Source organism: Rhinatrema bivittatum, chromosome 1 (assembly GCF_901001135.1).
Source record: "Rhinatrema bivittatum chromosome 1, aRhiBiv1.1, whole genome shotgun sequence".
NCBI classification, from domain to species: domain Eukaryota; kingdom Metazoa; phylum Chordata; class Amphibia; order Gymnophiona; family Rhinatrematidae; genus Rhinatrema; species Rhinatrema bivittatum.
Window position 1 is genome coordinate 662,049,584 of NC_042615.1, and position 15,220 is coordinate 662,064,803.

Genomic DNA, 15,220 nt, shown 5'->3' on the forward strand with positions numbered 1-15,220 from the left:
ATCTAAAATGTTAGAAAAGTAATCAAAGTTCAAGGAAAAATAAACCCATTGGGTTCTCAAAGGAGGTGACTGCAAAAATAAAGGCAAAAAGATCAGCGTTCAAGAAGTATAAAGGTTCCCAAAAAGAGGAACACAGGGATCAATATCTGGTGAAAATGAGGGAGACGAAGAAAGAAATAAGAAAAGCAAAAGGTCAAGCAGAAGAAAGGATTGCCCATGAGATAAAGAGAAGTGACAAAACATTCTTCCTATATATAAGAGAAGAAGGAAATTGTATAGTGAAATTGAAAGGAGGTGAGGAGGAGCAATGAGCCAAGACAGAAGGAAAAGGTGGAAATATTAAACAAATTCTTCAGTTCTATGTTCACTACAGAAGACCCTGGAGCAGGACCATTGCTGGTTGACAAGACCGTTGAAGGGAATGGGCTAGACACAACTCCATTTACAGAAGAGCATGTATGGGAGGAGCTAGGAAAACTGAATGTGGACAAGTCCATGGGGCTGGATGAAGTACATCCCCACTGCTCGCGCTCTCTCTCTACAGATGCGAAGCAGTAAGTTACCATGTGGTGCGGTCAGTCTAAAATTTCCCTAAACACGCCCCTTTTTCTTAATGCGGACGTTATCAATGTGTTATTAACGCATTTTGATGAATCTAGGGGTTGGCTTTTTAAGCAAGTTTTATGCTTAATTTATTATCTAGATAACCTAAAAAAATGATCAAGTGGGAGACATGATCATTTTGTTTTAGCCTTTTATTTGATGCTATTTTTTATTTTATGTGTGTTGTTGCTATGTTAAATGATTTGATATCTGTGATTTTATAAGATATGAAGGTTCATTCAAAGGCAAGGGTCCTAGATGTCAGGACAACTAACTTTCCTAAAATGGGGGGAGTACTGCAAGGAGCTGTTAGCTGGATGGGAAAATCTACGGGAAAGAGAAGAGCAGTAGGAAAAACTAAAAGGAGCTATCATAAGGACAACTAATCTTTTTGTTAGGAACATAAATAAAGGAAAGAGGAAAAAGAGGCCACTATGGTTTTCTAAAGAAACAGTTCAAAATGTATGAGAGAAAAGGTTAGTGTTCATAAACTAGAAGAGATCGCAAAAAGAGGAAGACAGGCAACAATATCAGGAAAAATTAAGAGAAGATGGGACAGTAGTCAGTAATGCAAAAGTTCAAATAGAAGAAAAAATAGCAAATATGATAAAACAGGGGGAGAAGACTTTTTGTTAGATATGTTAGTAAAAGAAGGAAGTGCAAAAGTGGCATTGTGAAACTGAGAACTAAAGGGGAGGAATATGTAGAGGCTGATGAGAAAAAAAGCAAAATTGCTTAACAAATATTTCTGTTCGGTGTTCACTGTGGAAGGGACTAGAGCAGGACCATATTAAACAAACACAAATAAGATTGGAAGTGAGGTAAACCTAAACTTATTTTCGGTACAGTGTGTTTGTGAGGAGCTAGGTAAACTTAAGGTAGATAAGGCAATGGGACCAGACAGGATACATACAAGGGTACAACGGGAACTTCGAGATGTCCTGGAAGTTCCGCTGGCTGACCTTTTCAATGTTTCCTTAAGTTGGGAGTAGTTCTGGAAGACTGGAGATGGGCGGATGTGTTTCCTATTCATTAAACTAGGAGGAGGCTGGAAACTACAAACCAGTTAGTCTGACCTCTGTGGTGAGCAAATCAATGGAATCACTGTTAGAGAATATTGCAGTTTTTGGAATCCAATGGTTTGCAAGATCCAGAGCAGCATGGTTTTACTAAAGGTAAATCTTGTCAAACAAATCTGATAAATTTCTTTGATTGGGTGACCACAGAGTTGGATCAAGGGAGAGCACTAGATGTAATGTGCTTGGATTTCACTAAGGCCTTTGACACATTTCCACACAGAAGACATAAATAAATTGAACGCCCTTGGTATGGATCCTAGAGTGACTGACTGGATTAGAAACTGGCTGACTGGGAGGTGACAAAGGGAGGTGATAAATGGATTTCTCTGAGGATGGGCATGAAACTAGCAGTGTGCCTCAGGGATCGGTGTTTGGACCCATTCTTTTCAACATTTTTGTGACCATTATAGCAGAAGGATTGTTGGGAAAGGTTTGTCTTTTTGTCAATGACTCCAAAATCTGTAACAGGATGGTCAGCCAGAAAGGTGTGGAGAACATGAGGAATCTTGCGAAGCTCGAGGAATGGTCTAGGGTCTGGCAACTAAGATTGAATGCTAAAAAAATGCAGAGTAATGCATTTAGGGTGCAAAACTTCAAAGGATATTGGAGATAAAATTCTTCTAAGCACAGAGGAAAAACAGGATCTGGGAGTGAATGTATCAGCAGGGGCATAAAGTGATTGCAAAATCCAGAAATATGCTTGGCTGTATAGGGAGAGGAATGGTCAGCAGAAAAAGAGAGGTGATAATGCCCCTGTATAGGTCCCTGTTGAGATCTCATTTGGAATACTATGTACAGTTCTGGAGACCACACCTTCAAAAGGATATAAACAGGATGAAGTCGGTCCAGAGAGTGGCTCTAAAATGGTCAGTGGTCTTCAATCTAAAGCATATGGGGGTAGACTTAAAGATCTGAACATGTACACCTAGATGAAAGGTTAGATAGGAGAGATATGATAGAGACATTTAAATATGTCAAAGGTTTCCATGCACAGAATGAGCCTCTTTCAATAGATAGGAGGCTTTAAAACGAGGGGTCAAGGGATGAGGATGAAAGGGGGTAGACTCAGGAGTAATCTTAAGAAAGATTTCTTTACAGAGAGGGTGGTGGATGCATAGAATAGCCTCCTAGTGCAGCTGGTAGAGACAAAAACAGTATCTGAATTCAAGAAAGTATGGGAAAAATACAGGAGATCTTTAAGGAAGTGATGGGAATAACAACGCTAAATTAATTGGGCGGAAGCAAAACTAAATGGGCCATATGGTCTTTTTCTGCCATCGTGTTTCCATGTTTTATTGTTTCAGATTTGTATGTCTATATTTTAAATTGTTAACCACTTCGATTTTTGAAGAAAGGCAGTATACTAAGTTAAATAACATAAACAGCTCTAGTCGTTTCGGTTTGGGCCAGCTGTAAGAAGAGACTTGTTTTAAAAAGGTTTCTTACCTAGTGCTATGCATGAAATGTTTGCCACTCATTCATGTGCGAGACAAAGTGAGCCTAGGGTCAACCAGCAGCATTTTGATTTATATAGTGACTGCATGGCTACTGAGTCTGGAGATCATTTCTGCCTGACTGAGGATCTGTAGGGCTCCAGCAGGTAAAAGGGGAGATAATTCTTCATGTGTTGGGTAGGATCTGGGATTCTGAACCTGGGAGCTGGTTAGCTGTTTGGCAAATAATTCAACAAAACTGGAAGAAATATAAAGGCTCACTGAATTGGTCACTGAATCTTTCTAAACAAATCTAAAGTGGATTTGAATATTTCCTTTCAGATTTGTTTAAATTTCCAAGTCAATTAATGTCAGATATTTTTTTAAAAACCTGAATTTCATTTTGTTTGAATTTTTCCCATATCTGCTGGCTAAAATCCAACAGATTTTCCCCAACAGATTTGGAGAAAACTTGAAAAATCCACTGAACTTGAACCAGGCTGAAATTCACCTGGCTCAAGTTCTACTGTTAATTGACTGCACGTCTCTAATGCCTTTGTAGAGCTGACTTAAAACTAATCTGTTGGGGAACTAGTTTGGAAGTAGCCTAGTGCTGTAGCAACCATCTTGTGGAATGTCTGACAAAATGATGCAGGACTTCCAGAATGTGTGATACTAACTATTGCCGAAAGGTTTAAAGCAGTAACAGAAGTAAATTCCCACTGCCACAAATTAGCAACGTGTCACCAAATATCAGCATAATGGCAGTTTCCTGAAGTCACTGAGATTGAGCCAGGAATTAAGATATCACTTCTGCTTCCAAGAATGCTGATAAAGAAAATATAATTTGGAGACAGGGCTAAAGTTAGAAATGGTAACCAGTTCCAGTGAAGAAATGAAAACACCAGGCCTTACTTAAAAGATGAGAACACAATATTAGCCAGGAAATGGTAATTCTCATATAAACAGATTCATCAAAGTATGGGACTATACTAGTCTTGTGAGTCATGGAGAAAAGGATTCAGGATACATGTGATTGTATGAAAAACAAAAATTAATTCAAACGTCTCTGGAAAGGACAGTACACTAAAAATGTCAAACTATTAAATCATACAGATTTAAATATTGTAGTAATCAGTGGCAACATCCATTCTCAAGAGCAGAACTTTAAAAAAGAAAAGAAAAAAGAAAACGTCTTTATATGAAAATCCAAGCAAGGAGACAAAAAGTGACTGAGCAATCTATATAAGTAAAAGAAGTGAAGGCCGCAAGCAAGCCTGATCTTCAGGATATCCACAAGGAGATACATATTTAAATGCATTAAAGTGAATTTTAAAAGCCCAGAGCGTGCATGAATTAGGTGATGCGCAAATAAGTCAGGCTTGCGTGTGCCGAGCGGATTTTAAAAGCCGCCCAGATACGAGCATATCTCCCCCACAGCGCACTCATCTCATAACTTTTCATAAAGGGGTGGGGCAAGGACATGTTGGGGCCTGGCCAACAGATGTGCACATAAGATCCCCTGCCATGTAACTTTACTTCTGCTTTATATGGCGTATAAGTTAAAAAAAAAAAAAAAAGATTGAGCCATTTCGGAGGATTTTAAAGGGTCTGGGTAACTGGGGGAGTACAGGCTATCAAACCAGGGGGGTCTGGAAGAACTAGCTGATAACTGGGTGAAATAGTGGGTGAACTGGTAAACTGGCAATAGCATCGGCACACATCCCTTTTGAAATCCCCCAACTTATGCAGAAGCGGGATTTGCACACCCTCAAACTTTGGCGCATGTGTGCGCGCAGCCAGGCTATTTTATAACAAGTGCAAGTTATAAAATAGCCACATAGCAGGGCACAGGCCAATGCACGTGCGCAAATGTGTGCCCGCATGCCGGTTTGAAAGTTACCATCCCTGTCAGGACTTATCCATGTGAAAAGAGGAGTTATGAAAATACGTTGCCCACGTGCACTTAAATGGATTCTTAACTTCCTAAAACTACAAGTGCAAATTCATAATGTACATAGATTTGACTACCTGAAAAAGGAGGCATTATGGAGTGCATTCCACATTTACGCACATCATTTGAACTTCTAAAGTAATCGGCAAGCTGCTTATTCATATAACTATATGCCTATTTTGCAATGCTATACTTACACGAATATATTGAAAGGCATAACAACCCAATATTCAACCTCAATTTGTGCAGGCAATTTAGTATTTTGAAATCATGTTTTTATTCATGGTTGAAATTATGTGCATAATTTTGCGGTTAGGTGCACTACTGAAAATTTACCTCAATGAAGAGTCATGAGATGTATTTGCTTGCATGTGGTGTAAAATAAAAACTAAGCTATATAACTTGGATACCCCAAAAACCAGACCTATTTACAGCTGTCAAGGACTGAAACTATGAAACCCTGATCTATGATGTAAACTAAAACAATTTTTTTTATTTTATTTTTTTTACATCAGGCAACGTTAAACAACATGGACAACAAGAACAGGAAATGCAAGACTGGTGTTTCTTTACATAAAATAAAGGAACAAAATAATGAAAAATGATTTAACAGTTATATGACAAATCTATTTAGAAAAGCCAATAGAAAGTTTATGGACAGGATGGCAGTCTTTAGAAATCTGATGCAAAAGAGGTTTGGGCAAATGTTAAATGATATTGATACACTCAGAAATGAAGTAACTAATATTATTTTATTTTTTATTTATTTAGAGGCTTTTATATACCGATGAACACTGGGAACATCTCATCGGTTCACATGAAACACAACTTAGCAACAGAGGCTTTACAGTATAACAAGGAACTAAAGGATAAAAAGGTATAAGTATAGGCAAATTTTTAACAATTAATAAGTAACAAGTATAAGGATGAGCAACAATTAACTGGTTATGAGGGGGGCATGTATTAAAGGAAATCTGGAAGAGCATAATTTTCAACAGTGTACAGAGAAAAGAGGGACGATGTACAGTAAGGGACAAATCAAGAACGTTATTTACAGAGAAGTCATTTATTAAAACGGTTATTCTTTTTTCATTATGAAATATCTTACCAGCAATGTCAAATTGAAATAAAATATTTCATCAGCCTCTGGAAGGACATCATCATAGACGGAGATGTAGATGGTACGGTTCGTTTCAATATCTGGAATATATGCTGCAGCAACACTGTCCACAAAATCTCCTGTGTTTACTCCTTGAAGCTAAAAAAAAATAAAAACACACAAACAACCTCCTAAAATCTTTTAATCCACTAAACTGTCCTTTACATTATTCTCAGGCATTGTGCTGAATAATAATCTGAACATGCGCAAGATGAAAACTTTAGTTCTGTATATCTTCTTTATACTATAGTTGGAGTTCAAAGTCTACACGATGGATTCGCAACTGCACAGCTAAAGGAAGAAAGAACTTATATCTAGAGATGTTTGTGGGATAGAAGTCTTCGGGAGGTGTCCTGTAAAGAATGGATTAGGGTCCGTTAATATTAATTAGCAGAAGATTAGTTACTAGAGGTGTAAGAAATATGAACAGGTAAAGGATGCACCTCATCAAGCTTGTGAGTAGAAGGTGTTAAAGACTACAATAACCAGTGCCCTCAAGCTTCTGTGAATTTGTAGACTGCAGAAGAAACCATATAATTACCCTACTGATGCATAAATTACAGCTTGCTGCACAATCAACAAACCTGAAGTTTCCCTCACCTCCTTATTTGAACATCTGAAGACAACTACAGGGTTCCTGCCCTCATTGACTCCCTTCTCTCTGCTTCCTGCTCCAGCTCCTCATGAGCAGTCTGCAGAAGGGCAGATCAGCCTAGCGGGGTTTCACGCATGCCCTAGTGGCCCGGTCAAGCCAAGAATGTGGCTGGTGTTCATTGCAGCAGTGCCGTGCCTGTGGACCTGCTGCGACCAACACCACAGAATCTTGAAAATCTGCTGCAGGGATCCGAGGACTGTTATAAAAAGTCATCAATCCAATGACTTGGTTCAGGCCATTATTATTTTTAATCTAAAAGCAGAAGAGATTTCAGTCTTCTCCTCCTTCTTTCATGTTTGTTTTTCAAATTGCCTTTAAAAACTAAATACAGATAAGTTGCACATGGGGTGCCCTAGTTGGGAAACCTTTGACCCCATAGGAATGCTGGTACTTGAGTCAGATGCAGTGTATCGACAGTTGTTATTTCTGGTTTGGAGGTCCTGTTTGATCTCTCCCAAACATTGCTTACTGAAACATTTCTTATATGAGCTACATCACAAAGTTGCATTTACAAATGTCTAATCTATGTATGCCTATGATTTTGTGGCATACAAAAAACAGTAAATATAAATACTTCCTTCCTATAGCCATGCATTGACATCTACAGAAAGGATCTAAGTCATCTCAAACAATCAATCATGTATTTTATAACTTTTTTGGATTATTCTTATGTTCGTCCAATAAAAGGTAAAACAACTATAAAGAATCTAGTTCTTTCTGTAAGGAAAAGGCTGGGGGTCCCCTGCTGCCTAACTTTACTACTGCTATGGATGGCATGTAAGTAATAAAATTAAAAATCAAGGCTAGTCAACAGGGTTTTCAGGGTCGGGGCTAACAGGGGGAACGGGAGATTATTAAACTAGGTGGGTTGGGAAGTCCTATCCCTTAAATGGGAACGAACTGGGAAAACTACCTATGGCATCGGCACGCATCCCTTATAAAATTCCCTCACTTAACACAGTAGAAGGATGCACATGCGCACATCCATATAAATCGCATGCACATGTACGTGTGTTCAGGCTATTTTATAATATTTGTGCATATATGCGCATGTGCTACTAAATGGTTGTGGCTCTGGACGCGAGCTGGCAAACATGCGCATATGTGCGTCCATGCGCCTGTTTCAAAGTTACTGTCCCAGGTAATAATGCTGGCTAGTACAGTCAGCATTAATTCCTAATGAGACCATTGGAGGCTTCGTTTTTTTTTTTTTAAGAAGGTAATTTATAATATATGCACTTTAGCATTACTAAACGATAACACCAACAAGCATCCAAAAAAATGCAGTCTACGTGGGCATTAAGCACAGGCATCAACACTAACACCCTTGCATCTCAATGTGCCTCAGGGATTCAGCTAAAAAAAGAAGGTGCTTGCTTTCATTAGATTTTCATTAATGAAAAATATACAAAATTATCACTTTTAAAAGAACTGACCACAAAAGTTACCTCAGAGTTTTTCATATCATTAACCTCACAAGAAACTGCAAACTAGTGTCATCATGCATTTTAGATATTAAATTTCATGCCTTGCGATGCAAAATAAAATACTAATAATTCTCTAAATCCACATGCCCTAACACTGATATGTGACAAATCTCATATGCAGTTGCCATGAATGTGCATTTGCAGTCCTGCACTATTCTAGACTTCTATTCACTTTCAACAAATAACAGTTAATGTTCTCTTGAGAAGGGCAAAGGTATTTCTTAACCACTTGAGCATTTCTTCAGCATGAGTCACTATCAATAATCGCCATTTATTATTTTCCGTTTAAAAAAAAAATGAATGTGGCATATAAAGAAATGACGATATTTGAAGTAAATGGAATGATTCTTACCGATACAATTGCAGTGATATTAGCAGGAGCTCCTGTTCTTTCAATTACTAGCCGTATGATAGTTGTATTTGTTTCATTGACCACAAACTCTGTCTGTCCAGCAAACCTAACCTCTGTTATTCCAGCAGTAAAACTGATGAGTAATGTGAAAAAGAATTTAGCCAATAAGGAAACAGCGGGCATCCCTGTGGAGAGGAGAGGGAAGAACAGAAGGAAGAAGAGTTTGATGGGATCAGTATGATGGAAAACATTTTTCACTAGACTTTAAGAACTAAAACCTCTTAGGGGCTGATGCAATACAGTGTGCTCAGCCGAGCGCACTGTATAACCCGCAGTCGGACGTGGGTTAAATAGGCGCTGATCCACCCCCTAATGCATTAGGGGGATTAGCGCCTATTTAACGTGCATCCCACGGGGAGTGAATGGGATAGTGCTCATCACATGCAAATGCATGTGAATGAGGCTATTACTCATTCTCTCCAATGCAAAAAAATAAATGTGCGTCTCAGACGCACATTTATCACTCAGCTATTAACGCCTGCCTGGAGCAGGCATTAATAGCTGAGGGCATTGAAAAGAAATACAGAAAAGCAGGAAAAACTGCTTTTCTGTACTTCTTTTAAAAGTTTAAAAAAAAACCCAAACTTCAGCTGGCCACATTGAAGACCGATGCCGATATGGCGGACTGGCGGTAACCGCAACCCCCTAATTACAATATAGCATGGCACCCCCCTTATGGGCATCATGAGCACATTAAGAAAGCAGGCGCTGACTTTTCAGCGCCCGCTTTCCGTGCTTTTTTTGCATTGGCCCCTTAAAAGGTAAGAAGTTGTGTTCCAAGGTAAAAGTTCAGGCATCTAAAAATTGTGCACACAAAAATAAGGACAATTTACAATCAGTATATGACATCTTGTCTGCCATCTTAATATCTAATTGGATTCCTACATTGGGAGCCTGCTTAGACTTTTAGATACATGATGATTGAAATAGCCACCATATTGAAAATTAGCTGACTGTATCCAATTGGAAATCTGTATCACTGAACTGCCCACTTATTGTGTTTGTCTAAAAATGTAGCCATCTAACTTTACTTAGGCACTTAATTTGTGTCTTTATGCTCATAGATTTTTATGGAGTTCACAAGAACCCTTAATACAATTTCCATTTACTGAACATAACTAACTCACATGGGAGGATTCCAATATCATACTGTGTGACATAGTTTATCTAATGATACATGAAAAACAGCTGCAATTAAAGCACCTGGGAGATATAATCTACAAGTTGCCAAATTTCCTGAAATATTGTTTTGTTTTTTTACTGCAAGAGCTTCATATTTACACATCAGACATACTATATTCTGCCAAGTATATATTTTTAAGAAGGAACTAGTTAAGTATGTTGTTAAGTATGAGTTTTAAGATCAAGGATACTAAAATATGTATCAAATATCTTCCATAATTGGAGCCTACCTGCTACCAGCTACTGTCGATTCCCACTGAATTAATAGGCGAGAGGAGGACTGCATACCTGGGGTGCTTGGCTGATGTATATCACCCGGCGTCTAGCAGTAACAGTTACTGTCGTCTCCCACAGAACAAACAGGCGAGAGGAGGACAGCGTGCCCGGAGTCCTTGGTTGACAGTATATCACCTGGCGTACAGTGGTAAGAGCCAGGGCCTACCTGCTACCAGCTACTGTCGACCCCCGCGGAACAAATAAGAACATAAGAACATAAGAAAATTCCATACTGGGTCAGACCAAGGGTCCATCAAGCCCAGCATCCTGTTTCCAACAGTGGCCAATCCAGGCCATAAGAACCTGGCAAGTACCCAAAAACTAAGTCTATTCCATGTTACCATTGCTAATGGCAGTGGCTATTCTCTAAGTGAACTTAATAGCAGGTAATGGACTTCTCCTCCAAGAACTTATCCAATCCTTTTTTAAACACAGCTATACTAACTGCACTAACCACATCCTCTGGCAACAAATTCCAGAGTTTAATTGTGCGTGAGGAGGACAACATACCCCGAGTCCTCCACTGACATATATCTTCTGGCATATTATAAAGATGACGTCAATTAGTTATTATCTTCACATTTTTCAACAGAATCAAAAATTTTGAAACTAAATCCCATTGCCTTCATAACATCCCGCGGACTCTTTGGGCATTTCTGCTCTTTTTCAAGCCAGTTAAGGGATCATCTTTAATCATAGGTCTTTAAAGTCCACTCATATTTTTTCTTATATTTTTCCTTTTTATATTTTTCTATAAGATATACCTTCCGGTATTAATATGAAAGTAGTGAATTTTGTAGTAGTTCCCTTTCAGGGGTAGTTAAGTCCAGTTCGTGGGGGGTGCAACCCTCCCGGTTGATGCAGAGTACAGTTCGATGTGTCCACGTTTTGCGTCCAAAGATGCCTCAGGAACTCCTCTGACTGGATATGATTTCTTCTTTATCTGAATGGGATATCCACATTTACTCTTTAAATACCTTTAAAAAGACAAAGTGTTACTACAACCATTTTCTTGGGATTGTGCTCGCTTTACAGACATTTGGATGCTACTTACAAAACCGCGATCGGATACACTGCATCGTCGCGGTGCGGGAGATGTCTCCTAATGGAGCAGTTTGTGCTGTGATGCTTTTAAGCACATGCGTTCCAACAGGATTGGGCTGATTATTCATGATAGCTTCCACCCTACAGTCTTTAAAAGAAATCTCCCTGTTGGTCAATTCATTAGACTTCAGTGCTTTTGCACAGATAAGCTTGATTTTAAGAATCAAGCACAAAAATGGCAGACCGATTTTTACAAGGAGGATACCCGGTTTCTGATGTGAAGCGTGCATACAAACGCGCATTATATGCCAACAGGGAGTATTTATTTTTAAAGGGCACATCAGAAGATTCCACCACCAGACAGACAATGGTTCTAAGACACACCATTAAATCCGCCGCCATCAGTCAAGTTATTTGCCATCATTGGAAGATTCTACAACAGATACATCCTATTTTGCGGAACCAATCAGGTTCGCTTACAGTAGAGGACCTAATGTAAAGAATCATGTGGTGCACGCTAGCAACCATATACCATTTCTCCCTCTTAGACCACCGGAATGTGCAGGTTGTGGTATCTGCACATTAATATCATCTAAAACCTCGATCACATTGCCCAGTGGGCGCCAAGTGTCATTGCCTGAAAAAGTATCCTGTCAAGCTAGCTTTGTAGTGTATGTGATCTTTTGCCCTTGCAATCTAATGTATATCGGCATGACAAAGAGACTGATGAAAACAAGACTGACTAAGCACAAAAGCTGCTTAAAGACAGGGAAGATCAAAGCACCTTTAGTTTCACATTTTCTTGAACAACAACACTGCTTTGAAGATATTAAGTGGTCAGTACTGGAATATGTGCCCAAACATTGGCGAGGAGGAGACAGAATTAAACAACTAAGACAATGCGAACAGCGGTGGATTTTTCAACTAAACACTGTGTCTCTGTATGGCTTAAACCATGAAATCAAATGGACTCAATGTGTGTGAAAGCAGAGACGAATATAAGCAAGTGCACCCGATTCAATACAAACAATACACACACGTAGTCGATTCCCATATAGTAATTCGCACACGCAGTCGCAAGTGCAAATCGCGGGATTCAAATCAGACCAACATTGCAGCAATCATGAATAATCAGCCCAATCCTGTTGAAACGCATGCGCTTAAAAGCATCACAGCACAAACTGCTCCATTAGGAGACATCTCCCGCGCCGATGCAGTGTATCCGATCGCGGTTTTGTAAGTAACATCCAAATGTCTGTAAAGCAAGCACAATCCCCAGAAAATGGTTGTAGTAACACTTTGTTTTTTTAAAGGTATTTAAAGAGTAAATGTGGATATCCCATTCAGATAAAGAAGAAATCATATCCAGTCAGAGGAGTTCCTGAGGCAGCTTTGGACGCAAAACGTGGACACATCGAACTGTACTCTGCATCAACCGGGAGGGTTGCACCCCCCACGAACTGGACTTAACTACCCCTGAAAGGGAAGTACTACAAAATTCACTACTTTCATATTAATACCGGAGGGTATATCTTATAGAAAAATATAAAAAGGAAAAATATAAGAAAAAATATGAGTGGATTTTAAAGGCCTATGATTAAAGATGATCCCTTAAGTGGCTTGAAAAAGAGCAGAAATGTCCAAAGAGTCCGCGGGATGTTATGAAGGTCTATAAAATAGCAATGGGATTTAGTTTCAAAATTTTTGATTCTGTTGAAAAATGTGAAGGTAATAACTAATTGACGTCATCTTTATAATATTTATAACATTCGCCAATAATTAAAAACAAGAATACATAATATATCTTCTGGCATCCAGTGGTGCCCCACCGGTGCACCAAAACTGTTCGCCAAAGGGGCACGTCCCTAGGGGAGAATTTTTCTTGGCTGTGGTAAAGATGGGAAAATAAAAGGTAAGGGAAGACCTTGGCCTCTCCAGCTGTCCCTAGTTCATTGAGAGGGTCTAATGACAAATTACTTAGTTCGAATCGAAGTCAGCGAGACAGTGAACCTCGGGAATCTTCAGATGAGGCCTCTCTGAGCTTTATAGCTTCTTCTCCACCCCGACCTATTTCTACTGCCACTGACTCTGGGGATATAAGCACAGTTTGTGTAAATGTTTTTGATTCTGTTTCTAATATGCATGTATCGTTGGCTACTAATATAAAAGCTTCTCTTTGTATCACTCTAAATCTGCATATTTTAAATTTTCCTAAATGTAGATTTATAGCATCTCTGGAATTATTTGGGAAATATATTAAAGATATGTTACAGATATATCAATCTAAGGAAATTGCTCTTTCAAGATGTTTTTATGCCCCAGAGTTTAAGAAACAAGTCAATGAAGAGGGGGGATTAGATGTTTTTGCTTCATATGATAGTTCTAATGTTTCAGCTTATATCATGGATTTTCAGGATCCTATTAAAACTAGGGTTACCCTCATTGTCACATCTGTGGCTAAATTAGATAGAGATTTGATTCTTTATCAATATTTTAAGTATAAGACAGAGAAGGTTTGTGGTGCTATGGACCAGATTTTCCCACGTTTCTAGAGAAACACAGTTGAAGAGATGATCTTTTTTTGGCCCTGAAGTCCAAGGTTCAGTCTATGGGTTGTTTATTTTATTTTAAATTTCCATGTAAAACCTTATTACCCATCAGGGGAATAGATAAATCTTCACTGATCCATCTCACCTGGAAATGTTTATTAGGTGAAAAAACTGTGGGAATCTATCTGGTGAATAGGAAGTTTATGCAGTTCTGGAGTTTAATAATAGTATAGTATTGAATGGAATAAACAGTGATGTGTATTATTTTTCCTTAATAATTACCTTTTGTTTGGTTCCATAATGTGGACTTGGAGAATAGTCATGAATATATAGTTATTTTGTTTACCTTGATATTTCTTGTCAGCTTATTCTTTTCTTGAATACTGGTTTTTGTAGAATTATGTTTAAAAGCCAATAAAGAGTAGATTAAAAAAAAGATATCTTCCATAATTGCAATTGATTGCCAAATATTAATTTCAAATGCAAGCTCACAATGATATCAATATCTCCTTAATCCTTCCCCATTCCCCCCTCCAACATGCCCTTATATTATTACAGAAATAGAGCATATGAAGGGATGACAAAAACCAAGGTCCTAAAATTTGGTGCCTGCCATCAAGGTCTGTCTGGTAGGAGGAACTGTCACCAAAGTGAAGTCTGGGGCTGGAAGGAAAAGCCACTATTGGGCTGCTGATGAAGAGAAAAAAAGGAAAACTAAACAAAAAGAAATGAAAAGAAACTTAAATTACCACTGTCCTCCCCAACAAGAGTTAAAACAAAATTTTTATAACACATTTTTTAACCCATGGCTCCTAAGAATTTTCGATTTGGCTTTAAGTATTCATCTTTCCAAATCCAAGCTCAAGATAAGCTGCATTTCAAGTACAGTAGGTATTTCCCTACCCCCAAGAACTTGCAGTCTAATTTCATACCTGAAGCAATGGAGGGTGAAATGACTTTCCAAAGGCCATAGGAGCATCAATGGGAAAAGTGAGATTTCAAGCCTAGCTTTCCTGATTCTGCTCTAACTACTCTGCTACTCTTCCATCCCAATCATATGTGAGAATCTCTGTATGGCAAAATTGACATTTAAAATCCTCTTAGGTAATGGCTTTGAAGATTTTTACTGATGCTCTGAGGCAGAGATGTAGACACTGAAATTTGCACTACTTGCCCCAGAAAATAGCCCCTTGCAGATTCTATATGGGCCTTTGAGTCCTATTTTCATACTTTTCTATCCATCAGTAACTCCCAGTAAATGCATCTTGAAAACACAAATAGAACCCCCCAAGTCATTTTAGAGAATGCTAGCACTTTATCATAAGTTTTACAAATCTCTAGTGCATGCTGCAATGAATGGATATCGGTTTTCCCTAACATAGAGTGC

The 15,220-nt window shown here is 38.6% G+C and overlaps 1 protein-coding gene across 1 annotated transcript in view; it reads right to left on the reverse strand.

Annotated features, from left to right (window-relative positions):
* ADGRV1 (adhesion G protein-coupled receptor V1) overlaps positions 1-15,220 on the reverse strand; it is a 1,128,533-nt gene that overhangs the window by 1,069,486 nt on the left and 43,827 nt on the right. The window contains exons 2-3 of the mRNA XM_029573357.1: positions 8,723-8,907; positions 6,178-6,327 (exon numbers count right to left, since the gene is read on the reverse strand). Of these exons, the coding sequence (XP_029429217.1) occupies positions 6,178-6,327; positions 8,723-8,905 (333 nt within the window). The 5' untranslated portion in view covers positions 8,906-8,907. The remainder of the gene's footprint in view (positions 1-6,177; positions 6,328-8,722; positions 8,908-15,220) is intronic.